The sequence below is a fragment of the Glycine soja genome, chromosome 15 (genome assembly GCF_004193775.1).
Source record: "Glycine soja cultivar W05 chromosome 15, ASM419377v2, whole genome shotgun sequence".
NCBI classification, from domain to species: domain Eukaryota; kingdom Viridiplantae; phylum Streptophyta; class Magnoliopsida; order Fabales; family Fabaceae; genus Glycine; species Glycine soja.
Genome location: NC_041016.1, coordinates 10730428 through 10755030, shown reverse-complemented (window position 1 = coordinate 10755030; position 24603 = coordinate 10730428). Strand labels below are relative to the sequence as shown.

At 35.0% G+C, this 24603-nt stretch overlaps 3 protein-coding genes and 1 pseudogene across 3 annotated transcripts; 3 read left to right on the top strand and 1 right to left on the bottom strand.

The window, feature by feature from the left end:
• The first annotated feature begins 1748 nt into the window (after positions 1-1748).
• Positions 1749-6304, top strand: LOC114388494 (alpha-glucosidase-like). The gene is made up of 5 exons (XM_028349006.1): positions 1749-2061; positions 2219-2937; positions 3856-4086; positions 4201-4847; positions 4939-6304. The coding sequence occupies exons 1-5, from the start codon at positions 1835-1837 to the stop codon at positions 5836-5838; spliced, it is 2724 nt and encodes a 907-aa protein (XP_028204807.1). The 5' UTR covers positions 1749-1834; the 3' UTR covers positions 5839-6304.
• Positions 6305-7014: 710 nt separating this feature from the next.
• Positions 7015-11261, top strand: LOC114388495 (alpha-glucosidase-like). The gene is made up of 5 exons (XM_028349007.1): positions 7015-7482; positions 7775-8484; positions 8906-9136; positions 9255-9901; positions 10106-11261. The coding sequence occupies exons 1-5, from the start codon at positions 7262-7264 to the stop codon at positions 11003-11005; spliced, it is 2709 nt and encodes a 902-aa protein (XP_028204808.1). The 5' UTR covers positions 7015-7261; the 3' UTR covers positions 11006-11261.
• Positions 11262-14680: 3419 nt separating this feature from the next.
• Positions 14681-23045, top strand: LOC114386994. The gene is made up of 14 exons (XM_028347083.1): positions 14681-14806; positions 14884-14945; positions 15034-15145; positions 16255-16337; positions 17186-17251; positions 17579-17679; positions 18402-18520; positions 18847-18887; positions 19959-20047; positions 21305-21482; positions 21561-21677; positions 21781-21825; positions 22280-22408; positions 22516-23045. The coding sequence occupies exons 1-14, from the start codon at positions 14758-14760 to the stop codon at positions 22648-22650; spliced, it is 1326 nt and encodes a 441-aa protein (XP_028202884.1). The 5' UTR covers positions 14681-14757; the 3' UTR covers positions 22651-23045.
• Positions 23046-23498: 453 nt separating this feature from the next.
• On the bottom strand, positions 23499-24545 carry LOC114385821 (annotated as a pseudogene).
• Positions 24546-24603: the final 58 nt, after the last annotated feature.

Below are 24603 nucleotides of genomic sequence, written 5' to 3'. Positions count from 1 at the left end.
TTACAACTAAAATCACTTTAAACTGGCTTGGCTTGTCCCTTTGTTCAATAAAAACATGAGGGCATACATGAAATTCAAATTAATATATAGTGGACTCATTAGCAATTTGTAATTTTTATTCATATTACAGGACTATTAGTAAAAGATATGTATTTTTGATGTCCTAGTAAAAGATAATTCCTTAAAAAAAAAAAAATCTCCATCATTTATTATTTTAATATTATCCACATGTTTGGTGTAGCGTTGTCAAAGAAAGAACGCACGTTACTTGAAAAGTAAAATCAATTGGAGGAGAAATATATATTCATGTACTTGCATTGTTAACGCTAAAACAAAGACACTCACATCCTATAGATAAAAATGGTGGTAGACCACTTAATTGATGATCACGGTAGAATGCACCATGTCGGTTTGATTTTTTATAGAACGTGGGGGCAAATAAAGGAGATAAGTTGGAGATACGAGGGACCACCAATAATAATCATCAAATTTAATGCACCTCGTTTCAAAGTTTCAACAATTGCTTGGCGTTAAGCAAAGTTGAAGTGAAGCACAAAAGGACAGGATTTGCTCATCCCGTATCATTTCTTCATTGGGTTTATCGAAAGGATTTCCGATTTTCGAAGCTGATGACAAAGAATGAATTTTAGAGAAGAGTGACAAGGGGTAGCAACGCTGCAACTGCAAGGACACATGCATTGTAAGATAAGATATGGAAACAGATCGAGAAGAAGAAAATATGAAAATAGTCATCATAGTAGGCTACAAATTAATTTTACGCCAATGAGGATTTCACCCTAACGTGTAGTTTATTTACTCCAAGTAGCATATAATCCATATACTTATAGGTTTCTTTTTTTTAAATATTTTCACCCCCTTAAACAAGAGAAAAATTATGATGAACATACATTATAAAAAAATCAATATTTAAAATAAGTTTAGATATTTTTTTTTCTTGGTGTACAATAGTCTTATAGAAATTAGAATCTATAACCTTATACATACTACTTAAAACCCCATTTTTTGGCCAACCCTAGAAGGTTTAATACGTTTATATTTGATCATAAGGTTTAATAAGTTTATATCTGATCATGATCATGGTTATCTTTACACCAATACATTTCATTGAAAATAACTCATTTTTCTAGTGAATTTATATTTGAAATATAATGCTTTTCATTTTAATTTTTAGAATTTCAATTTTAACTTTTCATTTTTTTTGCACAGCTTTAACTTTTAAAAATAAAGTATAGGTTTTATAATTGTAAATATTTTTATTTCTAAAATAGACTATTTTACTTCTACTTGAATCTATGTTTATTTATAATCTAAGCATTCCTTTAAATTAATCAAATGATTGAGTACAAATGGTTAATATAAAAATTAAGGTTGAATTGTTTAAATAATATACAAATTTGATTCTTAATAAAAATAATTTTTAATCAAATTTTAATTAACTTCAAGCTGAATTTCAAATTAATGAATTTCAAATTAATAAGAAATCTTTTTTTTTGACGAATGGGATGATTAAAAAAAACAAAAAATTCCTTGGTGCAAAGAAAAGTCCTAATGCAAAGTGAAAATGGTGGATGCTTGCCAAAGTGACTTTATATCCAGCGAAAGAGCCATAATTTGAACAAATTGCGGAATTACACTTGCATCAAACATGATACGCTTATAACAAATACACGTGGGAAAATATTGTTGGTGGTTGGTTCCAAAGAAGACAACAAATAATGTTAATATGAGAAACAATAGTGAAGTTAACTTGCCTCGCCTCCATCATGCCATCATTTCCTATCCTTATTCACACACTCACTTCAACACTAACACTATGGCCACACGATGGAGAGTGACTAAAGCCACCGCTACTATCTTCAGTGTTTTTCTCATCTTTTGCTCCTCCTTTTCATCGTTGGAAGCAACACCAGTTGGTTATGGCTACACAATCTCAACTGTTTACAATTTTCCCATAACCAACTCTTTAACTGCAAACCTTGATCTCATCAAACCCTCCTCTGTTTTCGGACCCGACATTCCACACCTCTCCCTCACTGCCAGGTAATAACAACAACATCATTAACAACCAAATAATTAACGTTGTTGATTGCTGTCCATTCACACTTACACAATTCACACCATTAACTTGTCTTATACTAAAATTTTGACATGTAATCTATCTATGTATCTATCTAAAATTGGATGTTCTGAATTGCAGTTTTGAGAACAAGGATAGGTTGAGAGTGAGAATCACCGACTCCAATCACCAAAGATGGGAAATTCCACAAGAAGTCATTCCCAGAGGCTCCTCTTTCCAGTATTACCCTCTTCGCTCCCTCAATAGTAAACAAGGTTCCCCTCAGAAAAAACACTCTTTCAGTCTCACACATCCAAATTCAGACCTTGTTTTCACTCTCCACAACACTACCCCATTTGGCTTCACAGTCTCGCGCAAATCCTCCAACGATGTCCTCTTCAACACGGCACCTAACCCTTCCAACCCCGAAACTTTTCTTATTTTTAAGGATCAATACCTGCAGCTCTCTTCCTCTCTTCCATCACAAAGAGCCTCTCTATTCGGCCTCGGGGAACACACCAAGAGCTCCTTCAAGCTGCGACCGAACCAGACCCTTACACTGTGGACTGCAGACATTGCAAGTGCCAACTTGGACTTGAACCTTTATGGCTCTCACCCTTTTTACTTGGACGTGAGATCATCCTCTTTTGATGGAAAAGTGAAGGCTGGCACCACACACGGGGTGTTGTTATTCAACAGCAATGGAATGGACATTATGTATGGCGGTGATCAAATTACATATAAGGTCATTGGTGGGGTTTTTGATTTCTACTTTTTCGTTGGATCAACTCCTGAACTGGTGTTGGAGCAATACACTGAATTCATTGGCAGGCCTGCTCCCATGCCTTATTGGTCCTTTGGTAAGTCAAGGTTTTTAATTGCAGTCATGATCGAAGTGTTGTTGCGATCCTTGATATTGCGAGAATTTAAAGACAAATGCGATTAATGCAGCCAGGCAGCTGTAATTGCAGTCACAGATACTCTAAAATCCTTAACATTGTGGCCAAAATTGCAGACAATTTTATAAAATTTTGCTTTTGAGTCTTCAATTTCATTGTTTTTAACTATTGTTAAAGAAAAATAATATAGAAATGACAAGCTTTGAAACTTGAAAGGAGGTGTAATTTTTTCTACAGGTTATTGTATCATTGATAATAGAGTAGTACAACTGCTTAGCTTGTTTCTATAGTCTTGTAGTTTCCAGTGTCCTGTGATTTTGTGTTACAGATACCTGGGAACAAAGCAGTTAGTCATATGTTTAGTTGTTTACTTTTTGCTACATAAGTTTTTGAGTGAATATTGGTTCTCATATTGTAGATACATATACATACTGTAGATTCAAGGCAGAGGAATAATGAGCTACAATTATGCTATGGCATTAATAAAGGAAGTTATTTACATGTTTTCTCGAAAAAGAGAGGCTAGTAAATATAGCATGATTCCTTTTCGTATCTGAAGTAAAAATAGTAGGAGATAAAGCTAAAATGGCTTTGTTTTCTTTTCCTTCTTGAAAACTTTTAGCATTGACAAGTGATCACATTTTCTATTTTGTTAGTGACGAATCTTGCTACTCTGTTTCTTCCAAGGACAAATGGTCGATTCATGCCTCATTGAATTAAAGATGTGTTGGTGAACCTTGTGTACTTTATGAATTTATCTATGGAATGGGCCACAGACATCAAAATCTAACTTATCAATTGCAATTTTTCTGTCTATTCAAGCTAATCCATTTTATCTACTTCCCTTGTTAATCCACATAATTATTATCTATTGTGAAGGTTTTCATCAGTGTCGATATGGCTACAAGAATGTAAGTGATCTCCAGGATGTGGTTGCCAACTATGCAAAAGCAAGTATACCCCTTGAAGTTATGTGGACAGATATCGATTACATGGATGCATATAAAGATTTCACATTTGATCCAATCAACTTTCCGCTGGATAAGATGAGAAGTTTTGTTGATACTCTTCACAAGAATGGTCAGAAATATGTGCTTATCGTGGATCCAGGTACCTAATTTTTACACCATAAATTTTTTTTTAAAAACGAAAATCAAAATCATTATGCTTGAGGAAGCATCTGTACATTTTTTTTTATTAATTTGAGGCAAATTTTGGAAATAGGTATCAGTGTAAATGAGACATATGCAACCTATATTAGAGGTTTGCAGGCTGATGTCTACATAAAGAGGAATGGAAGCAACTATCTTGGTAAAGTTTGGCCTGGACCAGTTTATTATCCTGATTTTCTAAACCCTCGCAGCCAAGCATTTTGGGGCCGGGAAATCAAATTATTTAGGGACCTGCTCCCTATTGATGGTCTTTGGATTGACATGAATGAGTTATCTAATTTCATTACTTCTCCTCCCATTCCATTTTCTAATCTTGATAATCCTCCCTATAAAATTAACAATGTTGGAGATCAACATTCCATTAATGACAGAACAGTTCCAGCAACATCTTTACACTTTGGTAATATCACTGAGTATAATGTCCACAATTTATATGGACTACTAGAATCCAAAGTAACTAACAAAGCCTTAAAGGATATAACTGGCAAAAGGCCATTCATCCTAAGTAGATCAACTTTTGTGAGTTCTGGTAAGTATGCTGCCCACTGGACAGGAGACAATGCTGCTACATGGAATGATTTGGCATACTCAATCCCTGCGATATTAAATTCTGGAATCTTTGGAATTCCAATGGTTGGAGCAGATATATGTGGTTTCGGAGGAAATACAACTGAAGAACTTTGCCGGCGCTGGATCCAGGTAAAATTGATTCAGTAGTATGGATAATATTTTGACTTGTGTGAAATAAATAAACATATATATTTAACTTCTTTTATTTTCCTCAATGAAGTTGGGGGCTTTTTACCCCTTCGCAAGAGATCATTCAGACAAGAACTCCAATAGGCAAGAGCTTTATCTTTGGGACTCCGTTGCAGATTCAGCTAAGAAAGTGCTTGGCCTCCGTTATCGTCTTCTCCCTTATTTGTACACACTGATGTATGAAGCACACACAAAAGGGACACCAATTGCACGACCCCTTTTCTTTTCTTTCCCTGAGGATGTCACAACTTACGAAATAAGCTCACAATTTCTATTAGGTAAAGGGGTTCTGGTGTCACCTGTGCTACAATCTGGGGCAACCTCTGTTGTTGCATACTTTCCTAAAGGAAGCTGGTTTGACCTCTTTAATGTCTCAAATTCAGTGAATGCAGAATCAGGCAAGTATGTTACTCTTGATGCTCCATCTGATCACATAAATGTGCATGTTGGGGAAGGTAATATTTTAGCTTTGCAAGGTGAAGCAATAACAACTGTTGCTGCCCGGAAAACTGCATTTCAACTTGTGGTAGTTATCAGTAACAGCGGAAGTAGTTTTGGACAAGTGTATTTGGATGATGGGGAGGCACTTGACATAGCAGGGGTGAATGATCAGTGGACATTGGCAAGCTTTTATGGCGCATTACACAACAACAGTGTTTTAGTAACATCTAAGGTCACTAATGCAAGATTTGCTCTGGACCAAAGGTGGATCATAGACAATGTAAGTTTCTTGGGGATACCTAAGAATAAGAGATTTAATGGAATGGATTTGGCAGGAAATGAGTTGAAAATTGTGAATGGCATGGATTCAATGAGGACGGCAGTTGTGAAGTCAGAATTTGATAGCTCTTCTCAATTTGTTAATGTACAAGTTTCAAAATTGTCACTTCCTATTGGAGAGGAATTCAAGCTGGAGATAGAAATCAAGTAGAAGGGTACTTTAAGATAGCAAATTCCCACAAAGAATTTGTGCTCTCTTTATAGTTGCATCGTTTTGGCTCTTCGTTTTATCACTGCTAAGGTTACTATATAAGGATGTCATTTTCCCAAACCACGACACAAACATTCATAAAATGTCATATTTTGTGTCAGGAATAAATTTTACAGAATATTGTCAACATGGCTATGAAGTTCAAGCCTAAACGTATGTCTGCCTATCAATAACGGGGTGAGTATTACCTAGTACTGGTGGTCGCTCTTAATTTATGCAATCAATGTAGCAATTACCTTTAGTTGAGGTTCCATGAGTCCTACTCTTATAACTCTTCACACTCTATTTAGTTGGATTCATGCTAGCAGTGCAGTATCCACAAACATCTTTTGCGTAGACTGATAATAGAAACTACTGTTTCATTTGTAGTTCAACTTATATGAGATTTATTAACTTACCGAGGAAACCACAAACTGCTTCTGACACCAAATCTCAGGTCCCAACTGAATAGGTTAATTGGTCCTTTGACTTTATTTGATTCTGACTTTATTTTCAATGCGGGATTTCATTCATAACCCACGTTCCACTCACAACTCCGCTTGCAAATCACAATTCACTTGGATTCCCATTTCCTAACAAGTGCACAAATAATACACTCTGCACATCTACAACAAGCATGTCACTAGTGTCAAGACAGAATCACAGTAAATAAAGTGAGACGCTAAATTCAAATACATGAATAATTGTTCTGTGCACATCTAACATGTGTGTTTGGATGAACGCTAATAATGTTGATTTTGAATTTAATTTGGTTAATTTTGATTTTAAAATAGTGTGATTTATGTTTTGATGTTTTTATTTTAAAAGTTAGTAATGTAACCAAAAAAATTCTAAAACTTTGTAAAGTTACCTAAATTGCTTCAACTTAAAAATCAACACTAAAACCAAAATCATATCCAGATTGCAGAATCAAATATATAAAAATTTACTTAAAATCATGTTAATTGATTTTTGAATGTAATTCTGGAAAATTCAAAACCCACTCTACACAAGCACGTTACAGTGTGAAGTGATATAATCAGAGTATTTAATATAACGCGGTGTGGAAGTTTATGGGGTAACACCTACATATTCTTGATGATTATTGCAACCTTGTGCAACGGAAACAGTCTCCTCTAACAATTCGTAGAGATAGCAGCAGGACAAATGCCATCATATGTTAGCAAATTATAAAGGATTAATGTAATACTATTTCATATATCCTCAAGTGATCAAAAATCGATTTTTTAAAATTATAAATACCCGTGAGGAAAAAGTGGTGATTGGTTCCAGGTAGTAAAGCTCACAAAGTAAAAGACATGAAAGTCAACTCGCCTTCCTTCCACGATCATCCTTCGTTTCACATCCACACCCACATCAACACATGGCTACAACCACTGTCATCACTCCACTACTATTCTGTATCTGTGTTTGTCTTGGCTTCTGCTCCAGTTCTTTGTCAGAAGCAACACCAGTTGGTTATGGCTACATCATCTCAACTGTTAACAGTTATCCCATAAGCGTCTCTTTGGCTGCAAACCTTAAACTCATCAAACCATCCTCGGTTTTCGGACCCGACATTCCGCACCTCTCTCTTGCTGCCAGGTAACAACATCCAATTAATTAACGATGTTGACTATTGTCCATTCAGTCAATCACACTTAACGTAATTCATATCATTAACTTGTCTGATATAATTACTTTCTAGTTCTAGAGAATAAGTGTCTATGACGGATCCTAATCAATTTTTACATTACAGGTATTAAAAATTTTCAAAAAACTAATGACACTTGATAACATATCATGTGAAGATTCATTATCACCTAATAGTTTGTCATATCTATGTGATGTATCAGTCTAAATAATACTACTATTGCTTGTTCTAAATTGCATGCAGTTTTGAGAACAAGGATAGATTGAGAGTAAGAATCACTGACTCCAACAACCAAAGATGGGAAATACCCCAACAAGTCCTTCCCAGAGGGTCCCCTTCCCAATATTACCCTCTTTACTACTTCAATACCAACCAAGGTTTCCAACACTCTCTCAGTCTCACACATCCAGACTCAGACCTTGTTTTCACTCTCCACAACACCACCCCATTTGGCTTCACAGTCTCGCGCAAATCCTCCAACGATGTCCTCTTCAACACGGCACCTAACCCTTCCAACCCCGAAACTTTTCTTATTTTTAAGGATCAATACCTGCAGCTCTCTTCCTCTCTTCCATCACAAAGAGCCTCTCTATTCGGCCTCGGGGAACACACCAAGAGCTCCTTCAAGCTGCGACCGAACCAGACCCTTACACTGTGGAATGCAGACATTGGAAGTGACAACTTGGACGTGAACCTTTATGGCTCTCACCCTTTTTACTTGGACGTGAGATCACCCTCCGCTGATGGAACAGTCAAGGCTGGCACCACACACGGGGTGTTGCTACTCAACAGCAATGGAATGGATATTGTGTACGGCGGTGATCGCATTACTTATAAGGTCATTGGTGGAGTTTTTGATCTGTACTTTTTCTCTGGATCCTCTCCAGAACTGGTGTTGGAGCAGTACACCGAACTCATTGGCAGGCCTGCTCCCATGCCTTATTGGTCCTTTGGTATGTCACACGCACCAAATTGCTTTCATTACTTGTGAATTGGTATACACAGGAAAATTATTACATAGTATCCCACTATCATAATCCTGATTAATCTCCGTATGACGTATCCCACCATCATAATCTTGGTTAATCTCCATGTGACGTATCCCACCATCATAATCTTGGTTAATCTCCATGTGACACATAATTGAGTTTAATTAACATTTTCTAGTAAATTATAAAAAGAAAATTGAATATATTTCATTTGGAGATTGATCAGGACCATGTCATGTGGTGGTCCCAAGCTATACTCATGTGATGATCTCAGACCATACAATAATTTCTTGACACAGATTAAAATCTAAGTTATGAATTGCTATACATATAGTATGTCTATTCATGCTGATCCTCATTGGTATGATCTTTCTTGGTCGGGAAGGTTTTCATCAGTGTCGATGGGGCTACAAGAATGTAAGTGATCTTGAGGGTGTGGTTGACAACTATGCAAAAGCAGGTATACCCCTTGAAGTTATGTGGACAGATATTGATTACATGGATGCATACAAGGATTTCACATTAGATCCCATCAACTTTCCGCTGGATAAGATGATAAGTTTTGTTGATGCTCTTCACAAAAATGGTCAGAAATATGTGCTTATCTTGGATCCAGGTACCTAATTCTGACTATAGCAAAATTCTTTTAAACAAATAAAAATCATATTCTGCTCTTAATGTTTGAGGACATATCTATGCTTCTTTTATTAATTTGTGGTAGATTTTGGAAACAGGTATCAGTGTAAATAAGACGGATGCAACCTATGTTAGAGGTTTGAAGGCTGATGTCTACATAAAGAGAAATGAAGTCAATTATCTTGGTGAAGTTTGGCCTGGACCAGTTTATTACCCGGATTTTCTAAACCCTCGCAGCCAAGCATTTTGGGGTGGGGAAATCAAATTATTTAGGGACCTTCTTTCTTTTGATGGTCTTTGGCTTGACATGAACGAGTTATCTAATTTCATTACTTCTCCTCCCAATCCATCTTCTAATCTTGATAACCCACCCTACAAAATTAACAATGGTGAAGTTCAACAATCCATTAATTACAGAACAGTCCCAGCAACATCTTTACACTTTGGTAATATCACTGAGTATAATGCCCACAATTTGTATGGACTACTAGAATCCAAAGTCACTAACAAGGCATTGGTGGATATAACTGGTAAAAGGCCATTCATCCTAAGTAGATCAACTTTTGTAAGTTCTGGTAAGTATGCGTCTCACTGGACAGGAGATAATGCTGCTACATGGAATGATTTGGCATACTCAATTCCATCGATATTAAATTCAGGAATCTTTGGAATTCCAATGGTTGGAGCAGATATATGTGGTTTTGGAGGAAATACAACTGAAGAACTTTGCCGGCGTTGGATCCAGGTAAAATTGATCCTCAAATGCAGTAGTATGGGATTACATTTTCATTTTTTGAAATAGTATAAAGTAATCAATGCCTTCTTTGCCTAAATATACAGAAGTAACTTGTGAAAACTGAAAAGTACCACGATTTTTGTTTGTTGAAAATACATGCAAAAATGAACTACGAAATACCATATTATACTACTTTAATTTTTCTCAATGTAGTTGGGGGCATTTTACCCCTTTGCGAGAGATCATTCAGAGAAAAACTCCATCAGGCAAGAGCTTTACATTTGGGATTCAGTAGCTTCATCAGCTAGGAAAGTGCTAGGCCTCCGATACAGTCTTCTCCCTTATTTCTACACACTAATGTATGAAGCACATACAAAAGGGACTCCCATTGCAAGACCCCTTTTCTTTTCATTCCCTGAGGATGTCACAACATATAAAATAAACTCACAGTTTCTAGTAGGTAAAGGGGTTCTGGTGTCACCTGTACTACAATCTGGGGCTACCACTGTTAATGCATACTTTCCTAAAGGAAGCTGGTTTGACCTCTTTAATGTCTCAAATTCAGTGAATGCAGAATCAGGAAAGTATGTCACTCTTGATGCTCCATCTGATCACATAAATGTGCATGTTGGGGAAGGTAATATTTTGGCCTTACAAGGAGAAGCAATGACAACTGATGCTGCCCGAAAAACTGCATTTCAACTTGTGGTGGTTATCAGTAGCAGCAGAGATAGTTATGGACAAGTGTATCTGGATGATGGGGAGGCACTTGACATAGCAGGGGAGAATGATCAGTGGACATTGGTAAGCTTTTATGGCACATTACACAACAGCAGTGTTATCGTAACATCTAAGGTCACTAATGGAATATTTGCTCTGGACCAAAGGTGGATCATAGACAATATAATATTCTTGGGGATACCTAAGTATCAGAGATTTAATGGAATGGATTTGGCAGGGAATGAGTTGAATATTGTGAAAGGCACGGATTCAATGAGGACGGCAGTTGTGAAGTCAGAATCTGATAGCTCCTCTCAATTTCTTAATGTACAAGTTTCAAAATTGTCACTCCTTATTGGAGAGGAATTCAAGCTGGAGATTGAAATCAAGTAGAAGGGTATTTAAGATAGCAAATTCCCACCAAGAATTTGTGTTCTCTTTATAGTTGCATCGTTTTGGCTTTTCTTTTTACCACTGCTAAGGTTATTATATAAGCATGTCGTTTTCCCAAACCACGGCAGCAACATTCATAAAATGTCATACTACTTTGTATCATGAATAAATTTTACAGAATATTGTCAACATGGCTATGAAGATCAAGCCTTAACATATTTCTGCATATTAATAACGGGGTTAGTATTACCTAGTACAAATGGGTGGCTTATAATTTATTCAATCAAATTAGCTGTTACCTTTATTTTGAGGTTCCTTGAGTCCTACTCTTATAACTCTTCACACTATACTTAGTTGCATGCAGGCTAGGAGTGCTGTATTCACAACATCTTATGTGTAGAGAGTAGAAAATTAAGACATACGAAACTACTGTTTCAGTGTTTGGCACATTAGGGTATTAAACTCATGAAGTTCAATTTATATGAGATTTGTTAACTCATCGAAGAAACCACAAACTGCTTCGACACCAAATCTCAGGCCCCAACTGAAAGATTGATTGGTCCTTTGACTTTATTTGATTCTCACTTTTTTTTCAGTGAGGGACTTCTTTCCTATGGAATCTCAGAATTCACTCATAACTCACGTTCCACTCACATCAAAATTCACTCAAATTCCCATTTCCTAACAAGTGCACAAATAATACTCTGTGCACATCTACACCAAGCACGCAATTAGTGTCAAGTGACAAAATTCTTTTCAAAAACTTGTGAGGTTCCTTGAGGTCCAACCCTTATAACTCATCACACTCTATCTTTAGTTGCATGCAGGTTAGCAGTGTAGTATTCAGTGATTACTATTCACAAAACCTTATGGGTTCGTAGTATGACATTCTCTACCCATACATATATGTGCTAATAATAAAAGGAAAAAAAATTATAATTAATTAAAAGTTCTTAAAACACATTTAAATAAAATCCTTTCAAAAGGGTAAAAGGTTTACATTCGCTTTTTTCGCATCATAATAAAACTTATCTAAATAAATAATAAAATCATCTCGGTTCAAACAAGGTCGTCCAAGACTTCATGCAATTAATATAAAAACCTATATCCCAATGTCACATCCTATCAGAGCATTGTGTTCCCGCGTCATTTAGCATTAGGTTCTCCATAACCATTCACCTAACCATCTACTCTCACGAACACAAAGTTCGAGATCATCACATGATCCAAACACAAATAGTACACGGGGAGTGAGTTATCACATTCCTAACTAATAGAGAGAAACGAGACAACTAGATATACATATCATGTAAATGAGATACAACTTACTTTAAGATAACTCACATAATTTCACCACTTTGTCGCGTAACATCACATCACAACACAACACGTCTTATTCATTTTCACATCATTCACGTACTCAAAGATCAAAACACAATATCATTAAATCAATCAATATCAATAAATACACAAACATTATGCAACAAATACACTAAGACTCAAGCCTATATGCAATGTGGTACCATATCAGTGAAAAATCACCCTAGGACGCTTAGGAGTACATAACAAGTCACACCACACAATGGGTATGTCAAGTCATTCTCACTAAGTAAAATCATAAAGTGACAAGTCATGGTCACTCTATTTTGCGAGAATGTTCCAACCATATGGGATCAACATAAACTTAAAGGAGTACTCAAACCGAGTGTCTTTACCCCCAAGGTCTAGACTTCGAAGAATCCGTTAGAGCCTCACCTGCCTGATTCAGGTCCAACCCCTAAAACAATTTTTTTTTACACACAGACACTACTCATGAATTATACAATACACATGACCTCATACTCATGTTTCAAACACGTTTAACACATTACGTTACAATTTAACATTGGTTCCTAACAAGGAAACTTACACTTTCCCTTTAACATTGCGCATAAACATTTTTCTCAAGGTAAACACTGGTTGGGTTATTGTATAATTCACAACGCACAATACAAGTATAATCACATCAAGTGTTAAACACACTTATTTACAACCAAATCTCATGTCCACAATTTAACATCTCATAATGTCACAATCCACCATCACATGTTTACGCGTATCTCACAAATTAACACATGTTCAACTTTGCACTTATACTCAATCTCAATAACAATATTATAATTTCAAAGCAACATGTTATCCCACAATTCGTCACATATTTAATTTATCACTTATACACAATTTTAATCATAATTTCATGATCACAATATAACTATTTATCACGTTAATCCTATCAAAAACACAACCAAATTATACAAAAATATTTCTCAATCCACAGGGAGTAAAACCCCTTAAAAAATTTCACATAATTATACAGAAAGAATTTCAATACAATAAACATCAAAAAATAAACCCCAATTTGATCCTCTAAGGATTCCTACACTTGTTCATTCTAATCCCAATTGCGATAAACTCATCCCTTACTTCTAAGCAGGCTCACGTGTGTTCCGACAGTGATAGCGGCATCTCTAACGATACCCTGACATTCCTCAAGCTTTTTCCTCTGGTTGCTCTGATAAGGTTTCCAAACGTTAGAGAGAAGGAGAAAAAATTGAAGCCTTCATTCCATTGTATACGTGCAGTGAGTATTTCTACCTCCTCAGATATCATTTTTCAAATCTCAACGATGAAGATATGCGGAAATGAATTGCAAACTTGGTGTCCAAATTCCACAATGACCCAATGATTAATGAGTCCGGGATCATAGTTTTACTGAGATAGATGTTGGGTCTCTACGGGAAAAGAGAAAACTCCAATACGAAGGGAATTTTTCTCATCTCCAACATTGTTTCATAAATTCCAACGGTGAAAATGTTCGTAAATGAGTTCTGAACCTGGTGCTCAAATGTCACGATGATCCAATGATTAACAAGTTGGAGATCATCGTTTTACTGAGATATGTTTGAGTGTATGCGTAAAAATAAAAAATTTTGGGAAAACGGAGAGGAAGAGGAACAGCAGATACTAACCTCAATCTGAAAAATCACCTAACATATCTCTATTTATGGCTAGGGTACTCTCAATCCATTATTTACTCTATTTTTTATTTATTTATTATTTTATAAAGAAATACTCTAATTTATTTTCTATCAAATAAATAAATCAAATATTTTTTTATTTTTCTTCAAACCATTATTTGAATAAAGTTATTTCTCCTTATTTATTTAATTATAAAAATCTCACCATTTTTTAAAACTATTTATTTTTAACTAAAAAAATCTTTTTAATTTATTTTACGAAATAATAGAATATTATAGATAGTATATCTACAAGAGCATCCTCGGATGATTGTAATTTTTTCCAGTAAAAATGATAATAAGAATATCTTACTGCAAGAATGTCATTGTCGGTTGAGTTGAGAGTGTAATTGTGTAAGATACCCAACAATTTAAAAATATTAATTAACTACAAATAAAATTTAAAAAATAGTTATAATTTGTTATAGTTTTCCACATTTTTTTATCAAAATTAAAAGTCTCATCTTAATGATTTGTATAATAAAAAAACAAATTCGGCATAATAAAATATATATTAAAAATCAGTATAGAGTATTAAGATAAACTATAATTTTGATGAAGTAATTGCAATTTAAGTTTTGTCCAATTGAAAAAACCAGCTTATAAAAAGCCTAAAGAAAACCCTTGAATAGTGACTGAGGGGTTTAAGAGCATAAGTGGCTTGTGCAGTTGAGCTGAGCACTCAGTTGTTGAACCATGCTTTCTCGCACTCGCACCTTTCCTCTCATTTCCCTCGCTTCCAAAGGTACTATTACTCTCTCTTTTCCCTTTTCTCTCTTTACTGACCTAACGCCGTTTCTCTTTCCCGATTCCCAAATCCAGTGTGTGCCCCTCCACTGGAAGCCCTCTACTCCACCCACATTGTCGGCGACAAGCCCGTTCTGGTAAGTGATCCGTTCTCTTTCTCATACATTCAAAATTCAAAGCGATGCCTGCGCCGCAGCCACTGTTGTTCCTTCAATTATCGAACAGGTTCGGGATTTTATTCATTCTGCACTCTACCATCCGTTACATGGCTACTTCTCCCAAAGATCGCGGTCCGTTGGAGTTCTTCCTAATGCTATTAAGTTCAACCAACTTCAAGGTGCTGCTCCTTGCATTCGTTTATCTGTTATCTTAGTTATTTGATTTTTGAGAATTTAATACTGCAGTAATATGTTTGTTGAATGTTGATAATTAATAAGGCTAAACTGCGTACTCCACGTGCTTAATTGGAAATCACATTTTTTTATCCCTATGCTAACCCGGTTAATTGATTGGAAAACATTACACTGACACCCATTATACTTTACATTAACCCCCTTAATTGTTTTGAAAAATATTACACCCATCATACATAAGGGAGGGACTTATGTGTAATTTAAAGAAACCTTAGAGGGTGTTAGTGTAATTTACTTTTTTTTATATATATATATACTTAACTACTTTCTAATTCATGTCTCTAACTATTGGTAACTCGAACTTGCCATAACAGACAGACGTTTTAGTTTAAATCTTTAGCAATCCTGGCTGTTGAACTGTGAAATGTGAATAGTGTGACAGTTATCTAATAGGGCACCACAAATTTCAAAGTTCAAGACCCACCAATGCTGAAATGTGAACCAAACCAGTTTGAGGCTCTAATACGTGCCTCAGATTCTGGTGGAGGAAAGTAGGAGGTTGATAAAAGTTGGGGATGGTGAGATTGTTTTCGAGAGAGAAAGGAGTAGGAAGTTGATGCGAGTATGGAAATAATAGCCAGAAGGTTTTATTAGTTTGGATTACATGATGCAGTTTTTTAGCCTTTTGATTTTGTTCAGGCAGAGCTGTTGTATCCTGCAAATAATGACATCGGCTGTTCCCTTATTTATAGCAGAAAATGGGGTTAATATTTTACTTTGCCTGAAGGAGGGTGAGTGTACTTTACCCTATTGAGATTGATTGTTTGCTAATTTTTGACTGTCGGTTGTAAATATTTAGTCTGGGGAATTGGCTTTTCAATATTCTGCTTTCATATTATTTCAGTCCAGACAGTTTGTCAGTTCTCTGGATTAAAGGCAAAACATAGAACTTCTTAAAATTCCCAAATTATTATAAATTTAGTTCCAATACCTGCTGTTAGTTTAAGAAGCTGACTAACTCAATTTAACACTGATTATAACTTTAAATTTTCTGTGGTTTGTACTCATGTAGTAGAGTGGTGACATATTTCAGGCCGGAAAGCTTATATGAAGTACTTGGATAATATTTACAAGCAGAGTGACATATCATGGTTTACACCAGTGGAACTTTTTAAGGTACACTCTATGGGATAAAAAAGTTTCTAGTCCTTAATATATAAAATCAATAATATGACTCAGAATGTGATTTTTATGGTTCTCAGTTTGCTATGAAGAAAATTGTTATGTTTTATTTAATCAAGAATTTATAGTTTCCATGAACGTCTATTCTTTAAGAGATATTATCATGGTCAAGCTCAACCTTATTGTCAACAGGGGCTGCAAACAATAGAAATAGATTTAAAGGATCAATTGGTGTCTTTTTTGGGGCTGTGAGCATTACCTGCAAATTTGGGGTGCTAAGATGGATGCATCTAGGGAAAGTCTTGGCGAGAATTGACTAGGTTTTCAAGAAAATGGATATTTTATCCTGTCTGGCTACATAATGAGACATTTGAATTTGTAGGTTAACACTAAAGAAATCTAAGTTAAAATTGATAGTAAGAAAAATTAAGCTAGGTATCACACAAACAATAGGACTGAAGGACCAAGTCTGAATTCAATTCCCCATAACTACAAAACCCACAAGGAATAATTGGATGTTGAAATTATAGTTACAAAATTCTCTCAGCCATCCTGTGTATTGCCTACCAAATTCTCCCTACCATGTTCAGTTCACCCAATTCATCATTGGAATCTAAATGCAAAATCAGGCACATGTTGGACATGGGATGGTGTGCAATTTTTCAGAATTTGTACAGTATTTTTGGTAAGCACATCAAATTATAATGAAATTACTTTCTGGTGCTTGAAACATCTGTAGAATCATAAATAATATATTTATTTTTCAAAAATTTTGAATCATGTGTGTCAATGCAGTGTTATAGCTCTTTTATGTTTATTTATTTATATATTTGCTTTTGTAGCCTTGGTATGCTCATGCTATTGCTGAAGCCATCATGCGCACTGCAAATTTCTCTGTGCCTCTAAAAGTAAGTGTATTGCAATCTTGTTGCATTTGATCGTTGTTTCTTGCGTAGGTTCATCTGGTCTTTTTCCCGAATCTAAATTTGTCTCTTCATCCAGCAGCTGAGCTTATGAGAGCCCTGCATTATGCTGCTATTCTGCACTAAACCACTTATTAGATAATGTTTCAGTTCTATATAAGTTTTTTTCATTCATTTTTATTATCTATGTAAGCCTCATATTTCGTTTTTGATAATAATGTAGAAAGCATCATAAATTTATCTTATTTACGCAGGCTGTTACTTTTTATTACTTCAACCAGTATTTGATACAATCCTCTAATTTGCAATCAGATATATGAAATTGGTGGTGGATCTGGAACATGTGCCAAGGGTATAATGGATTACATAATGTTGAATGCTCCTGCAAAAGTTTATAACAGTATGACTTACATGTACGTGCCTTGATACTCAATGTAATATATATTTTATTATAAAACCAAATTATAGTGCTAGACACAGTTTTTAATTTTTTTTGTTGGGATAGTGGGCTGTGCTTATATTTTCTGTACCCCTATTGTCTGTGTACTTCATCTTTCTATGTTGCATAATTCTCCCATTAGTAACTTCTATTTAGGGTCAATCTTTAATTTGGGAGTTCTAATTTCATTGAGATATGATATGAGATTATTTTTTATATGAATCCCATTTTTAACCTTTGAAATTCAATGTAAAGAGAGTGATAAAGTGAGGTGGATTGAAAGGGATTGACAGTTAAAAAATTCAAGTATAAAAATAAAAGAAAGGTAGTTTGAAATGATTGCATTGGTAGTTGCAGCCTCGCGGGAAAAGTGTATAAAATGCATACCCAAAGGAAACAAGAGAGAGAATATTGTGAATGTCTAATTGAGAGGGAGAAAATAATTAGACTTTGAGTAGATTTGTGGGACAATATTCATATTATGAATTTTTACTGCATTTCAAATTATAATAACAATTTATAGTTATATTAAATGTTAAAAAGTTAGTGGGGGCAGTTGTCACTTGCCCCCCTCACTGTATATATGGATCCATGCCTGAGTAGATTCACTATTTTAGTAAGTTTGTCTTCTGTACCTATCTTTCATTGAAATCATATGATTCACATCTGAATTGCCATACCATTTTTTAACTACAGCTCAGTTGAGATTAGTCCTTCACTTGCTGAGGTGCAAAGAGAAACTGTTGGTGAAGTGCGCAGCCATATACCAAAGTTCAGGGTAGAATGTCGTGATGCTGCTGACCGGATTGGATGGGGTAGGATGCTATTATAATTCTGCTGAATTACATAAATTTTATTGTGGCTTCTAAAGTGATTCAGAATCTAAAGATTAAGCTACCCTGTAGTGGGGCCATTGATCAATTTACTAACATAGGTTATAAAAAATGCTACAAACAAGGGGTTAGTGGAAGGCAATGAATTGTTATGGTACATGGAGCTCAATTGTATACCTATTTTTCCCTTAAAAGTTAAATTTCTTAAACTTCAGGGCTCTTTTTTGGAAATGTGTGGGGACTTGTTTGCAGTGTGTCAAAGATAAGTTTATGAAATAATGCTAATACCATTGTTTCCTCCTTTACAGGGCAGGTGGAGCAACAACCATGTTGGGTAATAATGCTTGAGGTGTGTTTTATAATTGAGAAGCTTTTATGTCCTCCAGTTCAAATATTTTTTCCAGTAAAGGAAAAGGACTTGTGGAATGGTCACGGGAGAAGAGTTTCAAATCCTATTATGTTTCTGAAGCAAATAATGCATTACTAAATGGGGGAGAAATCACATTTTGCATCTCTAAAGTCCCTAAACAATGATGTTTTAGGGGGTAAAAAGGGATTTTGAAGCCTATATCATGGTAGTGTCACAATAGAGAATAAAAAGCCACTATTTTGGTTGCAGTGGTCGCTATTGAACCCTTTACTATTTGAATCCCATAGCTGCCCATGGCCGCTTTGCTCTGCTATTATGCTATAGGGAACTATTGACTAATATGGTTTCAACTGAGCAAGCTTCTGTGATGCTTTCTATGATGCTTGAGTGCTTGACTTTCAATGTGATTTCAAATGCCTAAATTAGTTTGTATGATGAACCTAAATCCCTTAATTTGGTGCAGCCCAATGTATGATGAATTTTAGCAAGGTTAGGGAATTGGACTGCCTGTAATATAGTCTTAGAATCTTAGAATGTGAGTTTAGGCCTAACTCAACCCCAAAAGCTAGCTCAAGGGGTGAGAGTTTCCCCTCACTTATATACTCTTACTTGGCTTTATCTTTAGCCGATGTGGGACTTGGGTTTTTGCCAATATATAGCGACTGTTAGCTGTTATTGCAGCACTTGAACTGCTATTAGTGAAATGGTCTGCCACAACATGTATGATAATGGACAGTATTAGGAACCATGCGAGTGCTGACTAGCCTGTTCTCGAAGTTCAACCAGGTGCCATTGGACAGTTTTTGGCATTAAACACTTGTGCTGGTAGTTCTCCTTTAGAAGCTAAGATCTGGCATTTGGCCATCTGCCATTGTCAATACAAATGCATCACAAAAATCAAACAATTATGAGTGCGTTGCTATGAATCTAGGTATTAAAATGTTGCAGACTAGAAATGATATTCTGCCCCTGTTTTTTCTCTCATTAATGAGGTATTTTTATAGTTATTATTATTTAGATATTTCACAACAATTAATTTACTTCGTGTAGGTACTTGATAATCTTCCGCATGATCTTATCTATGCAGAGAATCAAATTTCCTCATGGATGGAAGTCTGGGTTGAGAGGCAACATGACCAGTAAGTCTCAGCTTTATGTGTGGACGCTGATCTTACAAGTGCACATACCCCTTGGCACATATTCAAGTGCTTCATTAGGTAGTATCTGTTAGAAAATCTCATAAATATCTGATGATATTTTTTGTATCTTGGAATATTTTAGAGTATCCTAGATGACCTTTGTAGTTGTAGGCCTATCATATCATGTAAATAGGGGGGTAACATGTTTTAGGTCCTTCTAAAATGACTATTGCTCGAATTTGATCGGTCTAAAAATTTTTGTATTATTTTCGTCCCTCTCATTTTAAAAAGTATTTTTTTCATCCTTCAAAATTTGAAATGTATCACTTTTGGTCCTTAAAATGCTTTCGATAGCTCTTTATACAAGGTAAAACTGGTTTAGATAGCGCTTAAAATGAAAAAAATACATAAAATTAGAGGGACCAAAATCATAGGTAAAATTTTAGAGAGACCAAATTCGAACATTAGTAATTTTAGAGGGACCTAAAACATATTTTACCCTAAATAGGGTGTTATCTCCTATATTTATTTGTATTTATTGTTGCCTGAAGGCTGTATAAAATGGACTTTGTTGCGTAGTCAACTCAAGACACTATTTCAACATCTCTTGCATCTATTTTTCTCTCTTTCAACATGGTATCAGAGCGGTACCATCCTCCACGACCTGTCTTGACACTATGCTGCATTGGGTTCCCAAAAATTTGAAACACCATTAGTCACCTCTTTTGTTGTGTCTCTTTTTTTCAGTGTGACTGACACTTTTCTAATAGTAGATTTTCTTCTGGATAATTCACTTTTATTATCTATAATTTTAATTACATTCTGATTGTACTTTTATGTCTTAGACAGAAACATTATAATCTTAGTTGTGTATTTTGTTCATTGTTGGATACAAAATTAGTTGATACTGTTGGTGTCTTAAAATATTGAATAGTATATCATTAATTCTCAAAGATATCCATCGGCATGAAAATGCTGATTCTATCACAAATAATTTTTTTAATCACCTCTGTTATAATTTGTATTTATTGTATTAAGTCTATAAAAGACAGACTTCCTTGTGTAGTCAAGACAGTTTCAGCATCTTTTGCATCTGTTTTTCTCTATTTCAACATAAGCGACCACAAAATAAAAAAGAAGAAAGATGTTCTCTTTTTATCATATCAGTGATTATTAAATCATAACATTATTCCGTGGCCTCTTTTATGCAACCTAAATGAGAATTACACGTCACCAACCATTTTCTACCTTTAATAGGGAAACATTCAGCGAGTTATACAAGCCGTTGCAAGACTCACTAATTACACGTTGTGTTGAGATCATGGACTTGGATAAAACCAAAACAACTCAGAGCACTGCAGCATCTACTATGAAAAGCATTTGGTCTAAGGTTTACCCAAAACCACGTAGATGTTGGCTGCCGACTGGTTGCTTGGTAAGAATCTCTTAAATCTTCCCTAAGTCACTAATGTATAAATTGATTATTGCATTTATTATCCTTTCACTTTTCCAGAAATTACTTGAGGTTCTCCATGAGGTGCTACCAAAGATGTCTTTGATTGCTTCTGATTTCAGCTACCTACCTGATGTGAAGATACCTGGTGAAAGAGCTCCATTGGTTTCAACTAAAGTATATTATTGTTATACTTTTAACAAAACTGCAGTTGTTTGTTTTCACATCTTGTAAACTTTAGAGAGAATTTTAATTAACTGAGTTTTCCTTATGAATGCAGAAAGATGGGAGCAGCTTAGATTATGATAGTTATATGGAGGCAAAGGTTCAGCTTATCACTAGCTTCTTTCCTTTTCAACATATTTTCCATATTCTCACTCATTCACTTCATCTGGTGCCATACATGATTAGAGGATACTCTATTTGTAACTTGAGACAAACATGTATTTCCTTACAATAATCTTAAAAAGCTGTTGAATCTTGAATCCCATATTTCCATGGTAGTATAACAGAAAGAGCCTGATATCCAATAGTTCAGCTTAATAATGGTTAAGCATCTTGGTTAATTATTTTGTTAGTAATTATTTCCGGCTCATTTTGTTGCATTCACTTGCAACAAGAAACTATTTAAGCTCAATCATGATTTGTAGTTACTTCACAGGAGTACAAAACTAATTATGCATGCTGTCTTATATTAGTGATGATCTTACATAGAACAATTTCTTCCTGAACTTCTAAAACTACATGGTTGTAATAAAGCATGTGTTTATCTTTTGCAGGGTGACGCTGATATCTTTTTTCCTACAGACTTTTGGCTCTTGGAACAAATTGATCATTATTGTTCTGGGTGGCTAAAACTTCATGGTGATCATTCATCAAAAAAAGGAAAGAAAAGAAGAACAATTACGGTAATTTCCAACATTTCTATTATTTGATGAGGCAATACCAGATGTGCTTTGCTTCAAGATCTCAGTAATTAAATGTTCTCTAGCTTAATGGTTTATATTTGATGTAGCTGGAATCATCATCTTTCATGGAGGAGTTTGGTTTGCCCACAAAAACAAGAACCAAGGATGGATACAACCCACTCTTGGATGACTTCAAGAATACCAAATTTTATCTTAGTGTCCCTACACACAATATTAAGTAAGTCATGCTCAATACTAGTACTTGCATTCACAAGAACGTGACACGGGTGCTTTATTGAGATTATACATGTTACGTGTATACCATTATTTCATGGTCTATGACCATAAATGAATTTCAAAAATATAACGTGGTCATATACTGTCGTTGGGAAATTTTGCCTTGGACATGTAGCCCTCCTCTCTGAAGCCCCAGAAATTGTCTGATTTAATTGTAAGATAGACATTTTATGTAGGTTTTAGAATAATGAGTTGTAAAGATCTTAATTTTTGTTGTCGTATTTGTTAGTACTTTGTACTATATACTGCAAGTTGTCTCTATCAAATAATATAAGCTTTGAAGTGTTGAGGGAAATTAGCCAAGGAGAGTGAATGGGATGTGGTTATAAGCTTTCGAAGAGTCATGACTTCATTTTTTTTATTTGTTCTAAGCAAATGAATACTTGTTGGAAAATTCTGAGTCTATTTTCATATGAACAAGTTAAAAGATGAAAACTCATAGGAGGATAATTTAAGTTATGATAAAAAGATTGGCTATTTTTCAGAGTTTTAAGCTACCTCCTTGAATAGCTTACAAGGAACGAGGTTCTATCATACCATCATTTTGCTCTCAACAATTATGCTTTTGAAAGTTACATTCTTCCATGTGTCTAACCAAAATGGTTTGATATATATATATATATATATATATATATATATATATATATATATATATATATATATATATATATTTTACCCACAACAAAACAAGTTAAGAAAATCCAACAATTATTTGATAAGAGGCATAATCTCCAAGGTTGATGCTTTGCTGTCTGAAGTTTGCCCTGAATTTAAAGTTGTAGAATGCGCACCCTCAAATTTGGCTATCTTCAATTCCAGCAAGCTCAAGTTCTTCATGGTGCTCTTGTGCATTAGATTGTTTTTCCAGTTTTTGGATACTTTCCAATTCTAATGTCACTTTCATGGTTGGTCGCTTTTTCCCATTCAATTGTAAGCATCTTCTTGCTAGATTGGAAACTACAATGATGTTTTCTTTCTCCCCTTCCTGAATGACTCTTTCATCAATGATATCAAACAAACGATTTTCCGCCATACAGAGAAGAAAATATGGAGCTAAACTTTTAAGTTCTTGTTCTTTAACAGAGGATATTGGCTTTTGCCCTGTTAAAAGTTCAACAAGAACCACTTCAAAGCTGTAGACATCACTCTTCCTTGAACTGCAGTAGTGAGATGAGTAGCTTCAATGGAAACCATTCTTGATGCACCATAGTCTGCTACTTTTGCCTTATACTTCTCATCCAATTATTATATATTTGTCGACTTCACATCTCTATGATAAATGGGCTGAGAAGCAGCTGAGTGTAAGAAAAATAGAGCTCCAGCAACTTCAGAAGCAATTCTCAAACGCATATCCCATGTCATTGGTAGCTCATTTTGTCCATGTAAATATTCATAAAGGCCATTAGGAATGAATTCATAAACGATCAAAGGGATTTCCGTCTCCAAACAACATCTTAACCACATTTCTATGGTTAATTTGTGAAAGAATGACAAATTCATTGATGAATTCTTCAACCTTCCCATTGACCTTAAATTTTTTCACTGCAACAATTTTCCCATCTACTAGCATCCCTTTGTAAACAGTACCTTGGCCTGCTTTACCAAGTACTCTAGTTATATTAAAGTAATTAGTGGCCTTCTCTAAGTCCTTTAAGCTGAAGAGTTTAATTTTGTCAACATTAACTTCACCAGAAGATAGTCTTTGTTCTAACAACAACCCTCCATTTTGTTTGAAGAACTTTTCTTTGCGTTTCATTGCCATCTTTTTCCTTATAAGTTTATGCAACCACCACAAACCGTTCACAGCTGAATACAATAAAATCTGGGTCAAAGTCAACATTTTAAATAGAAATGAACAATTGAACACGTGCAACGAACCCCCAATAATTTAGTGAAAA